We start from the raw sequence: 18,569 nt of genomic DNA on the forward strand, positions 1-18,569 counted from the left end.
CACTGGCCAGTATTATACTCTACAATGACAGCAAGTAAGCACTTGTAATGTGTCTAGGGCAATAAATGAACTGATCTTTCAGTGGCCAGTGACTACATTGGACTATATGGTGTGCATATATGTGTGTACATAAACAGTATACAGTGGGTTATACTATATAGTGAACTTCAGAGGCTTAACCATCTTTTTAATGTTGCTCAGAAAAAGGAATATGTCAAAGGTACCAAAATGATGCTTCTTAAAAAGCCCTTCTAGGGGTGCCTGGGTGGCTCAGTGGGTTAAGCCCCTGCCTTTGGCTCAGGTCCTGATCTCAGTGTCCCCGGATCAAGCCCCACATGGGGCTCTCTGCTCAGCAGGGAGCCTGCTTCCCCCCTCCCACCCCACCTGCATGTCTGCCTACTTGTGATCTCTGTCAAATAAATAAAATGTTTAAAAAAAATTTTTTTTAAAGCCCTTCTAAAAGCAAGGGGGGAAATAATCTTAAATCTCATATAGTATTGTCAAGTTATCAACAAGCCTTATTTGTTTCCCCTAATATACTGCAGATTTCTTCAAGTTTAATTATGATACCATAGTAATATTCTAAGTATTGTAACAGGGGAAATGTTTAATTTCCTTTAGGCTAGAACTTATTCAAAGAAGTAAAATTTACATAGGAGTATTCTGAATTATAATTCCAGTTCTCGTATTATTAAAAACCTATCCAAGTTATTTTATCTCTGTACTATAGCAACATCGGCGATTACTTCTTCCATAATCCACAAGTGTCAAGAATAATGAAATCCATAATAAAACATGCACTTCATAGCCCAAGTTATAATTGTGTACCTTCGTATCTTCCTCATTTAAAAAACCCTAAGTCAAAAAGAAAAACAAACAAACAAACACACAAACCCTAAGTCAATTTACTTCCCCCTTTTGTCAACCCTACTATTTACATAAATAAAACAATTACCTTAGGTATTTCTTACAAAGTCAATGAAAGGATACAAAAGGGCTAAAAAGAAGTATTACGAGGGGGTCATTCAGATAAAGAAAAGAAAAGAAGCCCTGTAATATGGCAATTATTTTCTACAAAGATAACTGCAGGTATCTTAAAAGACAGTATAAAAAGAACCTTTTAATTTTAGGCACATGAAACTAAGAAAATGCATCTGACCTATATGTAAAATAGGATTTTAAAATACTTAGTAAAAATTAACAAGTTACAAAGAGGTTCATATAGAAAAGATGACAACTACAAAAACAAAGGCCACACAAAATAGAGTATCTCAGTTGTCATGCGTTGGTTTTTAAACCACGAATTATGAATCTTTTTATTACATCATATAGAATTCTCTAGTATAACTCTAATACATTTAATCTAAATAAACTACAATAAGAAAACAAACAGATAACCTATTAAATGGTTCAAAGAAATTCGGTGTTAATCACTGAGGAGAATCTAAGGAAAGAAGAATGCATGACAAGGCTGTATTGAACCATTCTAGCGCTGCCAGGACCCATGTGTTTAATTTTCAGTTAAAACTTAAATCTTATCCCAAGAATTGAGCTTTCCTAAACTATAAATTTAGAACTTCTACACTTAAGAGAACTGTAGCTCCACTGGGATGTGGAAATATTTTTCAATAAAACCAGGCAGACTGCCTACCTCCCTCTGGACCTCTAAACATTTATGATTAATAGCAAACCCAAGGAAATTTTATGTCAAAGATTACATTTAAATCTTCTACCCAATAAGCCTCTATCCTAATTACCAAGAATTAGTGCCCCCAAGGACAATTTTTTATGTATTAGTTTTCCAACATTTTTGATTTCATTGTTTTTGATTCAAATTCACACAAATAGGGTCAAAGTTCTGTAGTCACTCCTTACTGAGGATGCTGCTGGCTGGCTTCAGGGTAGGAAGACGATGCTATGGCAGTAAGGCACAGTCTGATGAGCTGATATTCCATAAGATACGGATTTATGTTGATCCATCCATATCTATCCACTCACGCTTATGTCAAAGAGCACTCATGTGCAAGACAATTGGTGGGGTTAAGGATTACAGCAAAGCTAAGATCGAATCTGTGATCTTTGCTTAAATGTTTTATGCTCAAAACTAAAAAAACCACAAATTCCATTTATATTAAAATGAAAAAGATTAAGTTAAAAAAAATACTACTCATTTAAAACATGACCATTTGAAAGAACCTTCCTTTTACTCTATAAAAGGCTTTATTTCAACCCCTGACAGGGAATCAAAAGGATCAATGCTCCCATAAATGACACCAATAGTATTCCACAAACACTGGTATATAGAACATAATCTTACAAAATGAATTTGCAAGATATAGCTAAGTAACTGGAACTAAACATTTTATATTGTGACCATTTCCTCAAGGTGTTTACCATTACTCTTGTGTAAAAGTAGAGACCTAAAAGGCAAAACAAAACCCTACTCCTTTTCCTCTTGTAAAACTTTTGGAATTGTTTCTGCTTAAAATTAAAGTTAACCTATATATTTTTTCAGTCTGATCTTCTAAGAAACTAGCTCAAAGAGTTCTGATATCAAAAGTTGTATATATAACCTCCCACAGAAGAAATCCACTTTTTTAGCCCTCTGAACTTTTTCTGCTGCTTTTGTGAAAGACTGCTTAATATAAAATTTGAATACCCAACTTTTCCCCTCGGCATTTCTTTGGAATAATTCCCCCCAATTTTTAAAATGTGACAACGAATTTTGAGGAAAGACATGGCTAAGGCACCTGTCAGTGTCAAAACTGAAAATGGCAGAGTATTAAACTTCAAATATATATACATATATATATAAATACATATAACATAGTCTTAATCAAAAAGAAACATTCATCAGGATTCACTAAGCATTTTTCCCATGTTCAACTAAGGTTAAAATAGTTATGATCACTTCTCAGGATAATCCCTTGGAATTTTTCAATTTTTCAATTTTTCACTCGGCTGAAAATTTTTTCTCACATAAATAATCTTCTTGTGTTTTTTCCCAACTCTGTTAAACGATTCATCTCCAAGTTACTAAAAGCATATGTATCAGAATTTTTAAGTAAGTCTGTTTGGCCCTCATATCATGATTTATATTCAGCTACTACAAGATTTAAGTCAACTGCAAATGTCAGTTAACCTTTCCCTCTTGAGATGTGCAGGTAGCCTGATTTGGGGAATTAGCAACTGAACTATTGAACTGGCTTTACTAAAACATTGTCCAAACCAATTATGCCTTCCTCACTGGTGATAGTTTAACTTGCTTCAACTGCTGAATCCCATGTAAATATAAATCATCACTGGGGAGACTGTAAGTTGCATTAGCTAATTATCATGTCTGGCTTCATCATATAGAACTTGTTCTCTCTCAAAATGCCACAGGTCCAAAAAACAAAACCAAAAACGAAAAAACCACACCACAGTGAAAATGTCACCTGTGAATAGCCCAGGGGAAAAAATAAACTATCAAAAGATTTCTGATTTGGGTTCTGTTCACTTTCTGATTTTACAAACAGGATTTATTTGTAATAATGGAGGTGTTTAGTGGAAAATGATATGGCCAATGAAGGGAACCCGAGTTGGAGAGAACAGGTCTCTTTGACCTATGTATCCCAGAACTGCAAGAAAAGAAGTGGGGAAGAAGTCCCACATTGTAAGGGCATCGTATCTAGTCCAGTGCTTGGACAAACATCTGGGCTTTGGAACCAAGGGCAAGAGGTGATAACTAGTCTATGGTATCATTCAAAACTCCCACCCCCCCCTATTAAGTCTCCACCCTCCCAGATCCCCAAGCGTGATTTTGCACAACAAGTTAAATAAAAGTAAACTGTTTATTAAAAGATACAGCAAAGGTACAGATACAGAGATACATACAAAGATACAGATATATATATATATTTACATATATATACAGTCTTGCTGTTTTCATGTGCACTGTACTTAGCAGCACATTATTTAATCAGGCAGCATTTTAATGGGGTTGTTTTGACACTTGGCATTACTACTGCGTCATTCTGACAAGATACAACTATAGCCTCATGGAAATTTCAAGGTGTCAATTCCACTTCTCCAACTTTTAATAGTAGCAAAGGGGAAAGGAGAAGGGAAATGGGAGTACCAAGGCTGAGCATTAGGTTAAACACAAGAATTCCAAAGGGCCAAGGTAGCACAGGGAAGGGAAAATGATTAAAATTAAAGGCTATCTGACAACAACCCAGAGAAACCATTATTTAAGGGCAATGGACTATGTATCCAAGATGCTCACACATCAGCCTACAATGACCTTTTCCAATCCAGTTCTTGTGTTGAACCTGAGGATCTGCCTCTCTCTGCTCAATCCCTCCACCCAGGAGATTTGCTACCACCAAAATCTAGAGCTATAGAGCCTTGAAGCAAAACGGGAAGCTAAATAGTTGTACCTTGGGCTACCTTCCCATAAGTGCAAGGAGGGCCCAATGTTGGGTAGGGATGTGATAACACTGTTCTCTGCAATTCGATGCTTTTCACTTTGTGGCTTGGTTCCACAAAGTGAATTGCATCGAGTTACTGTCAAATGAGAAGCTGCGGGTTGTTTCATCTGTCGTCTAACCCGGCCCTGCCGTTTAACCCGGCCCTAAGAAGAGTGAAACAGAATCCAAATCAGATATAAGGTAACAATAAAATGGGAGATTCAGGTATTAAAAAACAAAAAACAAAAAACACAGTATTCCTCTTACTTACCTCAGAGGGCAAATTGCTGCTGAAAACATTATCATCATCTTTGTTTTCTTCACCATTTTTCTCTACAGGAACCCATTCTCCATACACACTATCTGCTTCTTTTTTTCGATGCTGAGATCCAGATGACACAGGAAACTCTTTTGTTAACGTTACCTGGCTTTTTGGTGGAGTTGGCTTTGCCGCAGCAATCTAAAAAATAATGTATTTCCTTAATTAAAACTGAAAAGACTTTCAACATAATCGGAAAACAGTTATGTTCATTTTTTCTCACAGTACTTAATCCAAAAATTAAAACATTAAATTAGAGTTTTATTTAGTCTCTATGCTGTTTCATCAAGCCATAAACTCTAATACTCACATTCAGATTGAAAAAAATGGGTTTGGGTTCACTGAGTTTAAAGGGATGATGATAAAAAGGAGGTTCTTCTTCCTCTTCGTCTGAAACATGAGGTTTATTCACTATCACATCATCGTCTTCTTTACTCTGTGCGATCTGTTTGCATTTCTTAAAAAAATAAAAACAAAAAATAAATCTTACACTTTATATGGAATAAAATGCAATTAAAAAATCAAAACCACATAAAATCAACTTTTAGCAATAAAACAAGATTAACAACAGGTTTTAGGTAAGTAACTTAGCTTATTAACTATTATTTAAACACACTCTAGCTGGTCAGTCAGTCAACAACATTTATTGAGCACCTACTATGTGCAGAGCACTGTACTGGGCACTGTCCAGGGAATACAAAAAAAAAAAAAAAAAAAAAAAGTAGAAGACATGGTCCCTGCTCCCAAGGAGCTTACAATCTAGTTCAAGAAACAGAATTACATACACATGAAATAATTGAGGAACGCTTTTACAGAGCAACACAATTAACAAGTGCAAACTGATATAATACAAACTGAGTACATAAGTGCTGAAACAACAAAAGCTTAAGAGAAAACAGAATCAGGCAGAATTTGGTAATCAAGGGCTATTCCTTGAAGAGTTCTAAGCCAGATTTTCATAGTTAAGAACAAGGATTGGCAGGAAAAGAAAAAGAGTCATCCTAATTAGATGGTGATAAAAAGGTGAGAAACTTACTGGAAGAACAAAAGGTCTGAAAATGAGGCTTAAAAACATAAGGGAAACACTAAGCGTTCACAAGGTTTTAGATAAGGAGCTGAGATTTGATACGCAAATAGAAGCCTTCACTAAGTTCTTAAATTAAAAAAGTTGTAATTCATATTGCAATAAATCTAAGTCTGAAAACAGATTAAGGAACTATATGAACCCCCAAATGCATGGCAAAATAAAAAATGTGAAACTTCTCCAACTGGGTTAGATGGTAATTGTCTCTCCATAAATGTTCTGTAAGGTGAGTCTCTAAAGGAACAAAACTCAAGAATGAAAAATAAGGCATGATGGAGAGGGTGTTAACTGATTAGGTCTGACACATAAAGCTAAGTCCATTCCTTCCTGAGAAGCTAAGGAACAGACTCCATTACCTGGCTTTATAAAAAGGTCAGAATAAATTTGGGTGGACTTGTCTATACAAGCAGAATTTGTCACATCCATCATCAATTGAAAATGTTACAATAGGATAAAAAGCTCAACTGGCCAAAAAACACAGAGTATATACCAAGCTTGTAAAGGGGAACAGAATATATTGACAGTGGCAGGCTGGCATAAGGCTAGCCAATAACAAGTTTCAATATATGAAACAGTGTGATATTTCTGGATCCTAGCAGCAATATTTCAGCGTCCTCCCAAAAAAAAATAATAAAAATAATATTAACAAAACAAAGCCAAAAAAAAAAAGCCTCAGTTGAAAAGATCAAATTCTTAAAAACAAAAGTAAGTGTGTTTAAAATATGTTACTGCCAAAACCCGAACCGCAGGAAGAACTGATAATGGCCGGCCATTATCACCAATGGCTGGTACCAAACAGCCAAAACCCGAAATGTTGATGCGTAAGAAGTTCCTTTCAGGCAATGGCCAGCTATTCTCATTAATTTCCAAGCTCCGGTGGCAAAAGATCATTTCTGAAGATTGTCTGTGTCTTTGCGTATATGCAGTATACTCGTGGCGATCAGTGAACACGTCGTGAATGGAAACGAAACTGTAGGCGAGCTTCTGCGTGTTGCTCACTCAACACCTCCTCCATTCAAACGAACCGTCCCACTCCTCAGTCAGTTTGGCTTCTAAAACTGGAAAGCAAAAGTAATGGGAAGTAACTTTTAGCTAGCGGAGCTTAGCCATCCCGGATAATGGCCTGCTAAACAGAGCTTCTGCCGCTGCCACATCTGTATTTCGGGTTTTGGCCACTCGGTGCCAGCCATTATCAGTTCAGCCCACAATTCGGGTTTTGGCACGCTCCAGAGTCAACATCACTGAAATAATCCATTTAAGAATGTAAACAAATTCTGTCTAGCTTACCTCAGTTAGTTCTTCTATAGTAGCTCCTCCTGACTTTTTAGCTACTTTCTCTTCTATTGTAGGTGGAGGTGCAGGCTTTAGGTTTGGCGGTAAAGGAACACCAGCCTTAGCACACATGGCAGCTGCATTAGCTTTGGCTATTTCAAGTAACTGAGCCTTATCTGGAAGAGGAAAATATAAGCAGTTTTGCTACAAGCTAATTCACTCTGCATTATCTAAAGTCTCATATGGCAACAAAATCAAAGGCATCAATTTTCTGCCCTAATATACAGCTGTGATCAAATCACTCCTTGGCTGAGTTTTTAAGTAAATGACCCTATTAAGTTGACATTTAGCTTCCCATTCAAATACTATACAAAATAGCTAAATTATACAAAATGATCACTCTAACACACACACACACACGGCACAGCCCTCTTTATTTTCCTATGATGCCCTTGAACTTTCCTTCTAATATCTGACATTTTAAATCACTCTTTAAGCCAAGTACAAGTGCCAACTCTTCTAACAGGACTTAAGTCAGAATTTAACACTTCTCCAAAGTGCTCCTTGAAGTGCCTTATCTATACCAGTACTTACAGTAATCATCACAATCTATTTTTTTTGGCCGGTTATGATTTAGTAAAAGAGACATATATGCATTTTATCCACGTCTCCTCTACCAACCTGTAATCACTTCAAAGATGTCATTCTATGAATAAAAAAAGAACTCAACTTTTGTTGAACTGGATGCATTTACCCTCACTGTTCTGTTAGGGCCTTCTTCTTTGGACTGACCTAGAAATGTTCAATCTACTAAGGTAATGATAAATTATCCAGTACTACTGCAGGTAGTAATACACAAGCCATCAAGTTTTAATCATCCCCACACACTTCTTACATCAAGAGGAACAAGTGCACTTCACTTTTAACAGCAGATTATTAAAATACAAGTCATTTTAGTAAATTTTTGTTTTGCTAGTATCACCCACCCAGATGAAAACTCCACACATGCAAAATTCCCTATTCACTTCCATTCTTTATCCATTATACCAATCAGAATTCTTCACACAGATTTAACAGCCCTGTGTTGCCATTTTCAAACATGTAACTTACTAAAAAAGAGATACTGTAATTTTAGGCTTATTTGTAAGAATCTATGTTGGAATACATATAATAAAACAACTGAGCATATAAGCCTTGTCATTAACTAGACTTGGACTTTCTATCTTTACGGAAGATAGCTGAAGCAAACTAAAACTTTCAAGTATGAAAACACTTTGGTTCTAATACAGTCCAAAACAGGCCTTTAAAAAATTTTTTTAAAAAACCTCTAATTCTAAGTGTACTTATCCCTACACAATTTCCAAATACAAGCAAATCTAATTACCACTGACCCTTGAGTAATGAGAAGGGTTAAAGGCACTGGCTGACTCCTGTGTAGCTGAAAACTACATATAACTTTTGACTACCCAAAAACTTAACTACTGATAGTCTACTGGTGACTGGAAGCCTACTGACAACATAAACAGATCAACAAATATTTTGTATATGTATTACGTGCTATGTGCTAAAGAAAAAAAAATTTTAAATCATAAGGAAAATATATTTACAATACTACCACCTCATTTATCAAAAATATCCACATGTAAGTAGACCCATCCAGTTCAAACCCATGTTGCCCAGAGTCCACTAAAGAAACTTTTTTTAAAGACAGAAATACTTATTGTCAACCAATCACCTGAAATACTCTACCTGACTCTAAGATCAGAAAACAATTATTTAAGTCATTCTCTATTACAATGCCATTAAATAAAATGACTTACTCAAATCTGTTAGACGTTTAGGTGATCTGCCTCTTTCAGAAGACCTGGATCGTTTACGGCGGATGGGAGATCTGCTAAACCTTCTTCTCAAGGGTGTTCGTGATCTCCTTAATCTCACTGGAGAGATACTAAAGCTTCGTCTCCTTACCACAGACCTCGATCTTCTCCGGCGACTAGGGGTGCGGCTCCGGCGGCTTGGGGTACGGCTCCGGCGGCTTGGGGTGCGGCTCCGGCGGCTAGGGGTGCGGCTCCGGCGGCTAGGGGTGCGGCTCCGGCGGCTTGGGGTGCGGCTCCGGCGGCTTGGGGAAATACTAAAGCTCCTCCGCCCCACAGATCTAGATCTTCTTCGACGACTGGGAGTGTGACTCCGACTTCGACGACTTGGGGTGCGACTGCGGGCTCTCACTGTTTTCCGGTTATCCCTGGAACTTGATCTTTTTCTTTTTCTTTCCCTGGACTTCGACCTGTGCTTTGGAGATCTTTTGCGCTTCTCTTTTGATACAGAGCGCCTTCCTCTGGACTTTGACCTTGACCTGCTGCTCCTCCTCCTGCGTCTTGAACGGGACCTTGAACGCGTTTGAGAGCGATGAGACTTGGACTTAGATGATCTCTTCCTTGCCCTAGAACGAGATTCGCTGGTACGCTTGCGTGATTTGTGTTCAGAAGACTTGGAACGCTTACTTCGAGATCTTAATGAAGAGTCCCTTTTCTTCTCTTTCTCACCTTTGTCCCGGTTTTTGTTTTTCTTGCTTTTCTCATGTGTGTCCTTAACTTTTACAAAAATTTCATAATCATCTTTCTCCTCGGAAGACGACTCCGAAGCTCTTTCTGGTATACTGATTACAACTGGACTGGCAGCAGATCTGTCTCGTTCAACCTCACTTGGAAGTAAAGGTCCCTCAATGCCAGCTCTAAGGCTTGTAAGACGTTCCATATCCTTAGGAAGTAATGGTCTTACTAAATCTGCTTCATTAATATCATCAATAGTGGCAGAAAATCCTGAATCTGACTGTATCTCTTTAGTAGGGAGAGGTACTTCTTTATCTTCTCCACCGCTTTCTTTAGGACTGAGAGCCACTGCTAATGTCTGGTCACAGTCTTTTATAGATAATGGTCCTTCTGCATCCTTATTAATAAAGTTATTAGATGGTAAATCAAGATGAATGTCTTTAGCAGGCAAAGGTCCCTCTATGTCAGCTTCGCTACCACCACTAGGGCTAGTGGAAATGATCATGTCATGTTCAGTATCTTGAGCAGATACTTCAACATCATAATTACTAACTGAACCAAGAGCAGATGCTGTGGCAAATTCAATACCCTTACTCGTTCCCACTGCATCAGGTTCAAGAGCAAGGGGGCCAGCAGAAGACAGAGTTCCTCCATCAGCTTCACTAACACTAGAGCAGGGATCCAATACTGTGCATTGTTTAGTCTCACTGATCGACAGAATAGTCCCTTCACCAATTTCACCAACAGCACCAGTACTGGCAGCAGACGCTGTATCATGTTCCATCTCTTGAGCAACGAAATGATTATTTGTTTTAAGGTCTGTATCTGTACCATGTTCACTTTCATACGGGTCATTCTTCAGGTGTCCTTCAGCCTGTGGCTCTTCATCTGAATGCATGGGAATCTCCGGCATGCCAATCTCCGGAGCTGTATTTTGATCACTAGATAGTAAAGTCACTCCTTTTACAACACTAGACTCCAGTATCATGGGTGTAGACTCTGAAACCATCTCGGTTGGTATTACTTGGGTCTGCTCTGAGACAGTGACAGCAGGCTCTGAAATTATCACAGTGGATTCTTGGGCAGGAACAGATGGTTCTGAAACAACTGTATTAGGCTGAGGGACTGACACTGCTGGTTCCAGCACAGGCACAGTAGGCTCCAGGGCAGAAACAACTGGCACAGGAGTGGTAACGTGCTCAGATTCAGCCAAGGCCAGGGTCTCCTGGACACCCGCAGCAGGTGTGTCTGCAACAGCCACAGCTACTGGGTCAGAGACAGCCACAGCTGTTGGGTCAGGGATAGCCACGGCTGGGGTCTCTAGGACAGCTGCCGCTGGAGGCTCTGGAACAGTCCCTGTTGGTGGCTCTGGGACAGCCACAGCTGGGAGCTCTGAAACAGCCACGGCTGGCAGTTCTAGAGTGCTCTGTGATGCCTCTGGATTAGCTGCAGCTGGATCCAAGAGAGACAGAGGCACCTCTGAAGCAACAGGTCCTGAAGCTTTCATGGAATCAAAGGTTTCTACCGTCTCAGACATAACTGAAGGCTCTGCTGTTAATACAGTTGGTTCAGCGGACGTTATGGGAGTTTCAGATACCACGTAAGTCACTGCTCTCTCTGGAACAACTTGATGTTCTTCTGCTACTACAGCAGACTCGACAGGTGTCGATGTAACCAGAGACTCTGGCTCTAATGCTGGGTCAGGAACAGGCACAGCAGCCTCTGCCACTAGCGCTGAAGGATCTGATGCTGACACTGAATAATTAGCAGGCAATGCCGAAGGCTCGGAAATCTCACTTTGACTCACAGAAGGTTCAGACAGCGACACAGACTCTTCAGGAGGTAACGCGGGCACCTCAGCAGGCCAAGTATTTTCAGCTGTTAATGCTGACTGCTCAGTAGGTAATGCTGGACCCTCTGGTGGTTCCTCAGGAGGCAATGGTGGTGTCATTGGTGGCTCCTCAGGTGGCAATGGTGGCATTGTTGGAGGCTCTTCAGGAGGCAAAGGTGGCACCATATATGCCTCCGTATATGTATCAGTATAAGAATCGGTGTAAGAATCAGCTGCCATAGACATCATTGAACGATCAGCAGTGTAAGAGGACATCATAGATCGGTCAGCTGCAGAGTACGATGACATCATAGACCGGTCAGCAGCAGAGTAGGACGACATCATAGACCGGTCGGCACTCATGGACATCATAGATCGGTCAGCCATTGGGGACATCATGGAGCGCTCGTAAGCTGACATCATAGAGCGTTCATAAGCTGACATCATAGAGCGCTCAGCCATAGGGGACATCATAGAGCGCTCGTAGGCTGACATCATAGAGCGCTCATAGGCTGACATCATAGAGCGCTCAGCCATAGGGGACATCATAGACCGCTCATAGGACATCATAGAGCGTTCATAAGATGACATCATGGAACGTTCTGCAGCATAGGACATCATCATAGAACGTCTAGATGCTAACATCAAGGGTCTTGGTGCTAACCTATATGGCCTGGGGGCTATTCTATAGGACCTGGGTGCTATCCTATAGGGTCTAGGAGACATCCTATACGGATCAGGAGTTAGTCTGTAGGGATCATGGCCTAATCTGTAAGGGTCTTGCCCTAACCTATAGGCATCATGACCTAACCTGTAAGGGTCATGACCTAACCTATAAGGATCCTGAGCTAACCGGTAAGGATCCTGAGCTAACCTATAGGGATCTGGAGATTTTGAACCCAACATAGCAGAATCTTGGGTACTAGATGCTAACATCTGGGCATCCATGGTACCAGATGCCAACATCTGGGCATCCATGGTGCCGGAGGCTAACATTTGAGAGTCCATAGTGCCTGATGCTAACATCTGAGAATCCATAGAGCTAGTAGCTAACATCTGGGAGTCCATGGTGCTGGTTGCTAACATCTGGGAATCCATGGTGCTGGTTGCTAACATCTGGGAGTCCATGGAGCTGGTTGCTAACATCTGAGAGTCCATGGAGCTGGTTGCTAACATCTGAGAGTCCATGGAACTGGTTGCTAACATCTGGGAGTCCATGGAGCTGGTTGCTAACATCTGAGAGTCCATGGAGCTGGTTGCTAACATCTGGGAGTCCATGGAGCTGGTTGCTAACATCTGGGAGTCCATGGAGCTAGTTGCTAACATCTGGGAGTCCATGGTGCTAGAGGCTAACATCTGGGAGTCCATGGTGTTGGACGCTAGCATCTGGGAGTCCATGGTGTTGGACGCTAGCATCTGGGAGTCCATGGTGTTGGACGCTAACATATGGGTCTCCATGGTGTTAGAAGCTAACATATGGGATTCCTGAGCCATCAAGGGATCCACTCCTACTGTTACAGAAGTCTCCCCCACTAATGTAGTAGGCAGCTCCTGTGCTACCGTATTATAGGATTCCAGCGCTGTCGTCGAGGGCACCTCCAGGGACTGCGACACGGTCATCGTTGACAGCTCCGTTGTCACCACAGACTGAACAGAGATCTCCAGCGCCACAGTTGCCACAGGCTGCCCAGGCAACTCTGGTGCCCCAGGCTGCCCTGGCAACTCCAGCACCCCCGTTGCCAGAGGCTGCCCCAAAAGCTCCAGTGCTCCAGCTGCCCCAGACTGCCCCGAGAACTCCAGTGCCCCAGTTGCCATGAGCTGCCCAGGCAACTCCAGTGCCCCAGTTGCCACAGGCTGCCCTGACAACTCCAGTGCCCTAGTTGCCGAAGGCAGCCCTGGCAACTCTGGCACCCCAGTCACCGAAGGCTGCCCTGGCAACTCCAGCGCTGTCGTTGCCACTGGCTGTCCTGGCAACTCCAGCACCATCGCTGCCTCAGGCTGCCCCAGCAACCCTGTTGCCGTTGTCACCTCAGGCTGCCCAGGATGTTCCACCGCTGTCATCCCCACAGGCTGCTCCAACTCTGATGTCGTCACAGGTTGTTCGGTCAACTCCATTGCTACTGTCACCGCAGGCTGCCCTGGCAACTCTGCTGCTGCTGTCACCGCAGGCAGCCCTGGCAACTCCTGTGCCATCACAGGTGGCTCTGGTACCTCCTGTGGTGGCTCCAACCCCACGGATGGTGCTGGAAGCCCTGGTAATTCCTGCGACAACTGTGGCACTGATGTCGCAGAGGGCCCCGGCAACTCAGGCACTGCCGTCGCAGGGGGCCCTAGCAACTCAGGCACTGGGGTAGAAAGGGGGCCTGGCAACTCTGGCAATGGGGTAGCAGAGGGCCCAGGTAACTCCAGCACTGGAGTCACAGGGGGCCCCTGCAACTCCGGCTTGGAGGTCGCAGGTGGCCCCGGCAACTCCATCACTGAGGCCACCGACGACTCCGGCTGCTCCAACGCTGTGGTCTTGGGGAGCTCCGGCAACTCCTGTGGTCTTGTCAGGGATGAATCTGCAATCTCCGATGGTACTTCGACAGGCTGCTCTGGCAATCTGACCCCTTCAGTTGCTGATGACTCTGGAAAATCCATTGTTGTTGATGTGCTTGGCTCAGGGTGCACCTCAGTAGGTATCTCAGACGATAACACAAGGGGTTCTGAAGGCTCTAGCCCTTTTGCTACTGGTGGTTCTAACATGATCTCTGATTGCTCTGGAGGTGTGATCTCCAAAGATTTCAGCACAGGCTTCATCTGATACTCCACCGACATTGTTACAACTGGCTCAGGTGACTTTAGCACTACTGTTGTAGTAGGCATTGGTGCCATTGTAAAGGAATCCAGAATCTTTGTCATGGAGGATTCCAGCGTGACTGCCACAGACCGCTCTGACTGCACTGAAATTGTTGATGTTGATGCAACGGACAGTTCTGCAGCTTTTGTAGCTGGCTTCAGAGTTTCTAAGGCGTGTGCCTCTGATACCTCCATTGATACCGCAGGAGGTTCTAATCCAACTGCAGGAGATTCCCCGGTCTCAGAAAGGCCAAGCGCTCTTACAGGACGCTCCAGTGCCGCCGCGGAAGGCTCAGAATCAAACTTCAAAAAGGAATCCGATTCTAAATCTATGTTCCCATCATGATGGGATTTCGTCTTTGATTCAGATTCTTCTGGCTGTCTTTTATACTTTTTTTCCTTTTCTTTCTTCTTTTTCTTCTTTTTATTTTTGTGCTTTTTATGCTTCTTTGACTTTTTGGTGGGAACCTCATCGGTAGGATCTGTTTGTACAGACACACATTTACTTTTTCTGGAGGCCTCCTTCAGGTCTGAAATTAAGGAAAATTAATTTTGTCAAACATTTCCCAAAGTAAGCTTAGCTAATAAAGCTCATGAACAAAATTTACATCCCCACGTTAAAACATCAAAATGTAAAGTTTCTTGTTAAATAAAGTTGCCAAGTAAACTATTTTCTAAGAACCAATTATCTAAAGACTAAAATTTTTCCAATTATTTCTTTCTACAACTACAAAGTCTGGGTTAAAATAAGTTCTCAGCTTATCACAAAAACTTGAAAGTCACATTAAAATGTGTTTTACTAAACCTACTTACAACTATTTTTTCCACCTCTCAAATTATAGCACACTACTTTCAAACTACACTTAGAGAAAAATTTCCTATTATCAACCGTTAAAATTCCTTTAAAAATACATATTATATAATTTCTTTTTAAAGAATTTATTTATTTGACAGATCACAAGTGGGCAGAGAGGTAAGCAGAGAGAGAGGGGGAAGCAGGCTTCCTGCTGGGCAGAGAGCCCGATGTGGGGCTCGATCCCAGGACCCTGAGATCATGACCTGAGCCGAAGGCAGAGGCTTAACCCACTGAGCCACCCAGGCGTCCCCAAACTATATAATTTTTAATGACTATTTAATAAGCCTCTTTATACAAGAAGGAACATGGCACTGGCTCTGGAACAGACAGTCTGCTTTCAGATCCTCAATCAATTACCACTCACTAGATGAATGAACTTGGTGAAATTACAGACACTGCTGTCTCCTAGAGTTAGGGGACAAAGTGAGTAAAAACATACTAAGTACATGGAACAATGCCTGGCACATAGTAAGCCCTCAGCAAATGCTGGTGATTGCTTTTACATACATAAAGGGCTGAACAACTAACGTAAAGCATCAACACGAAACTTGAATTTTATCTCATCGCACCCATGTTACATTCTAAATAAAAATAGCTTTTCCTTCAACACTCTTCTAAAATTACTAAAATAATCCTAACGTCTTCACTTAAAAAAAAAAAAAAGTCAGTGCAGGAAAGAAATTCTGACACTCCTTTACATTTAACCCAAGAACACTGCATATCTGAAAGAAAAAATAGCTTTTCTACTTTACAACTAGACTAATTTACTCTAATGCCAGTATCAAATTAGATAAATTTTACTGATTCCAGAAAAGCTGATCAGAAACACAGGCCACTAAGACTATGAAAAAAAGTGAATACATGACAAAATCCATTCCAAAGCAAAACAATTTTCTATTTCTTATTTATTATCCACCTAATGCTAGACAGCTAAGTTATACTTAAAAAAAAAAAGTTGATACAGTCATAAATCTAAGTAGAGCTGAAATCTATGTGTTTGTTTGGTTTTTTTTTACCATATCCTAGATCAAAAATGAAAAATAAAAACCCATAACCACCCCATTTCCAAAACAGAAGACAGATTGTTCGGGGTTTTTTTAAGATTTTATTTTTTTGACGGAGACAGACACAGTGAGAGAGGAAACAGAGCAGGGCAAGTGGGAGAGGAAGAAGCAGGCTTCCCACTGAGCAGGGAGCACAATGCAGGGCTGGATCCCAGAACCCTGGGATCATGACCTGAGCCAAAGGCAGACACTTTACGACTGAGCCACCCAGGCACCCCCAGAAGATAGTTATTTTTATGGGTGATCATAGATCTTTCATTTCTAAGCATCAATTATTTAAATAATTCCCAAAACACTAAATACCAAAGCAATGATTCCTCTCCATTCATTGCACTTTTAAGAGGAACAGATGCAAAAACAAGGCCATCTCTGAGCTTGGGCTTTAAAAATAAAACCTCCCAGGGTTTTAAAATTATCACAAATTTGGTCCAGCTCCTGTACCTTCCCCAAAATGGACATTTACACCATTGTTTTATGAAAACCCACATTCAAAATCCTGGTAGGGAGTCACTACAAAACTGAATCGAATCAAGTTATATTCCACCAACAAACCAATCAAGTGTCAATGCTCATGTTTCAGTACAACTGTATTTTCAGATAAGACGATAAAGTCTTCAGAAAATAAACTCAAACTTACTGAAGTTTTAGAACTAGTGAAGATTTTTAAATACCCTGCAGTAAAAAAATAATATTAACTACTTAAAAATCTTTAAGTTTTTGAGACAGCTGATTATCTCCAGCTTACCTGGCTTATATCGTAGTTCTGTATCTAAGACCCCAGAAAGTACTTCCTCTATCTTCTGAACTATTTCTTCATTTGGGAGGCTCCTGGCAGAGGCAGCTGCATCACCTGCCTGGTTTCCTTCATTAGGTGTATTTGTTTCACCATTGAGCTGGCCTTCACTCCTTCCACTTGACAAGAAAAGTTATCAAAATTCATTATTACTTTTACCACACCATACAATGAACATTTATAACTCAGCTCATTAAAATAATCTGACACCGTTCATACATTTCACCATTTTTTTATTTCTTTCAGATGACACTCCCCACCAACCATCCTTCCTTCACCCTATCTACTTAAAATAGGTAGATTTTCATTTTTACATACTTAATTTTCAGAACTATTAAAGTTAACGGGAAAAAAGCTTTAAAACAGCTTTCTAAACCTTTAAAAAATAATAATAAAATAGTACCAGAAATCTAAACTGATTTAGATTTGGGTTGCTTGCATATTTATCTCAGGGGAGAAAAACTATGAAGATCACAATCACAAATCCAAAGAAAAATATACCACCTAATATACATGGTACAATACACCATTCTAACATTATGATAGAAGCTACAACCACAATAAAACCACATCTGTGCATGGAAAACAATCACCATAAACAGTATCAAGGAACAGTTACCACAAACGTATTGAGTAAAAAAGGGTAAATTGTAGCCTCTGATCAATTTTAGACTGATCAAAATTACTGAAATACCGTATCAAAAGTTTAAAAAGAAAAATACATTCATACAATTTTTACCCACTGATCAAGAATCCTGGTATTTTTCTGGCATTCAAAAAAACTCATGGGAAACAAGTGACATTTTATTTATGGTAACAATAAATTATTATAGTAAATTAATATGCATTTTCAACTCACAGGGCTAGAAAAATCTTGAAATGAAAAGCATGTCATTTACCTAGTCATTTTTACTATTTTTCGTCTAAGTAAAACTGATTTTGTCTAAGTAAAATTTCAACACATTCAATTTAATTAAAATTAGCTAAGAGATCAAACAATTATGCTCCACTACCTGATAAAAGTCTGAATAGTCAAAAATTAAAAAAAAATTCAGTAGTTAACTGTTATTTGAGAACACTTGGTTTTCTAACATGACTCGCATAATAATAATTAACATTTACTATTAATTAGCCATGGGTCTACATTTCTTAACTCATTTAATCCTAACACAACTCTGTGATTAGCACTAACATTCTGATTTTACAAATGAGGAAAATGACACACAGAGAAGAACCTAACTGAAGTTCACGCAACTATTACGAGGTGAAGCTGGCATTCAAAACCAGAGCTCCTACTCTTAATCACCACAGACAAACAGATAGCTCTTTACTACTTAAATGTCAGCCTCCTTACCCAAACTGATACATGTAAAAACAGATGGGACAATATGGCAAATATAGCTCACTAAAATGACAAGCCAAATTTTGTTTTTAGATTAATAACGTATTACATACTATTTAACAAACTAAATATTCCTCTAGATTTACCTAGTTTCTGGAGCTCTTTTACAC

General features: G+C 40.3%; 1 protein-coding gene across 6 annotated transcripts in view; it reads right to left on the reverse strand.

Annotated features, from left to right (window-relative positions):
• SON (SON DNA and RNA binding protein) overlaps nucleotides 1–18,569 on the reverse strand; it is a 32,199-nt gene that overhangs the window by 11,802 nt on the left and 1,828 nt on the right. For 4 of the 6 annotated variants that reach the window (XM_032865393.1, XM_032865394.1, XM_032865396.1 and 1 more), the window contains exons 2-6: nucleotides 17,010–17,176; nucleotides 8,947–14,874; nucleotides 7,142–7,302; nucleotides 5,081–5,227; nucleotides 4,723–4,911 (exon numbers count right to left, since the gene is read on the reverse strand). In XM_032865393.1, the coding sequence (XP_032721284.1) occupies nucleotides 4,723–4,911; nucleotides 5,081–5,227; nucleotides 7,142–7,302; nucleotides 8,947–14,874; nucleotides 17,010–17,176 (6,592 nt within the window). Of the gene's footprint in view, nucleotides 1–3,814; nucleotides 4,616–4,722; nucleotides 4,912–5,080; nucleotides 5,228–5,392; nucleotides 6,913–7,141; nucleotides 7,303–8,946; nucleotides 14,875–17,009; nucleotides 17,177–18,569 lie in introns of those variants that run through there. The other 2 variants (XM_032865397.1, XM_032865398.1) reach the window with 2 other exon arrangements.

This window comes from Lontra canadensis, unplaced genomic scaffold, assembly GCF_010015895.1.
Source record: "Lontra canadensis isolate GAN:19392208 unplaced genomic scaffold, GSC_riverotter_1.0 scaffold29, whole genome shotgun sequence".
NCBI classification, from domain to species: domain Eukaryota; kingdom Metazoa; phylum Chordata; class Mammalia; order Carnivora; family Mustelidae; genus Lontra; species Lontra canadensis.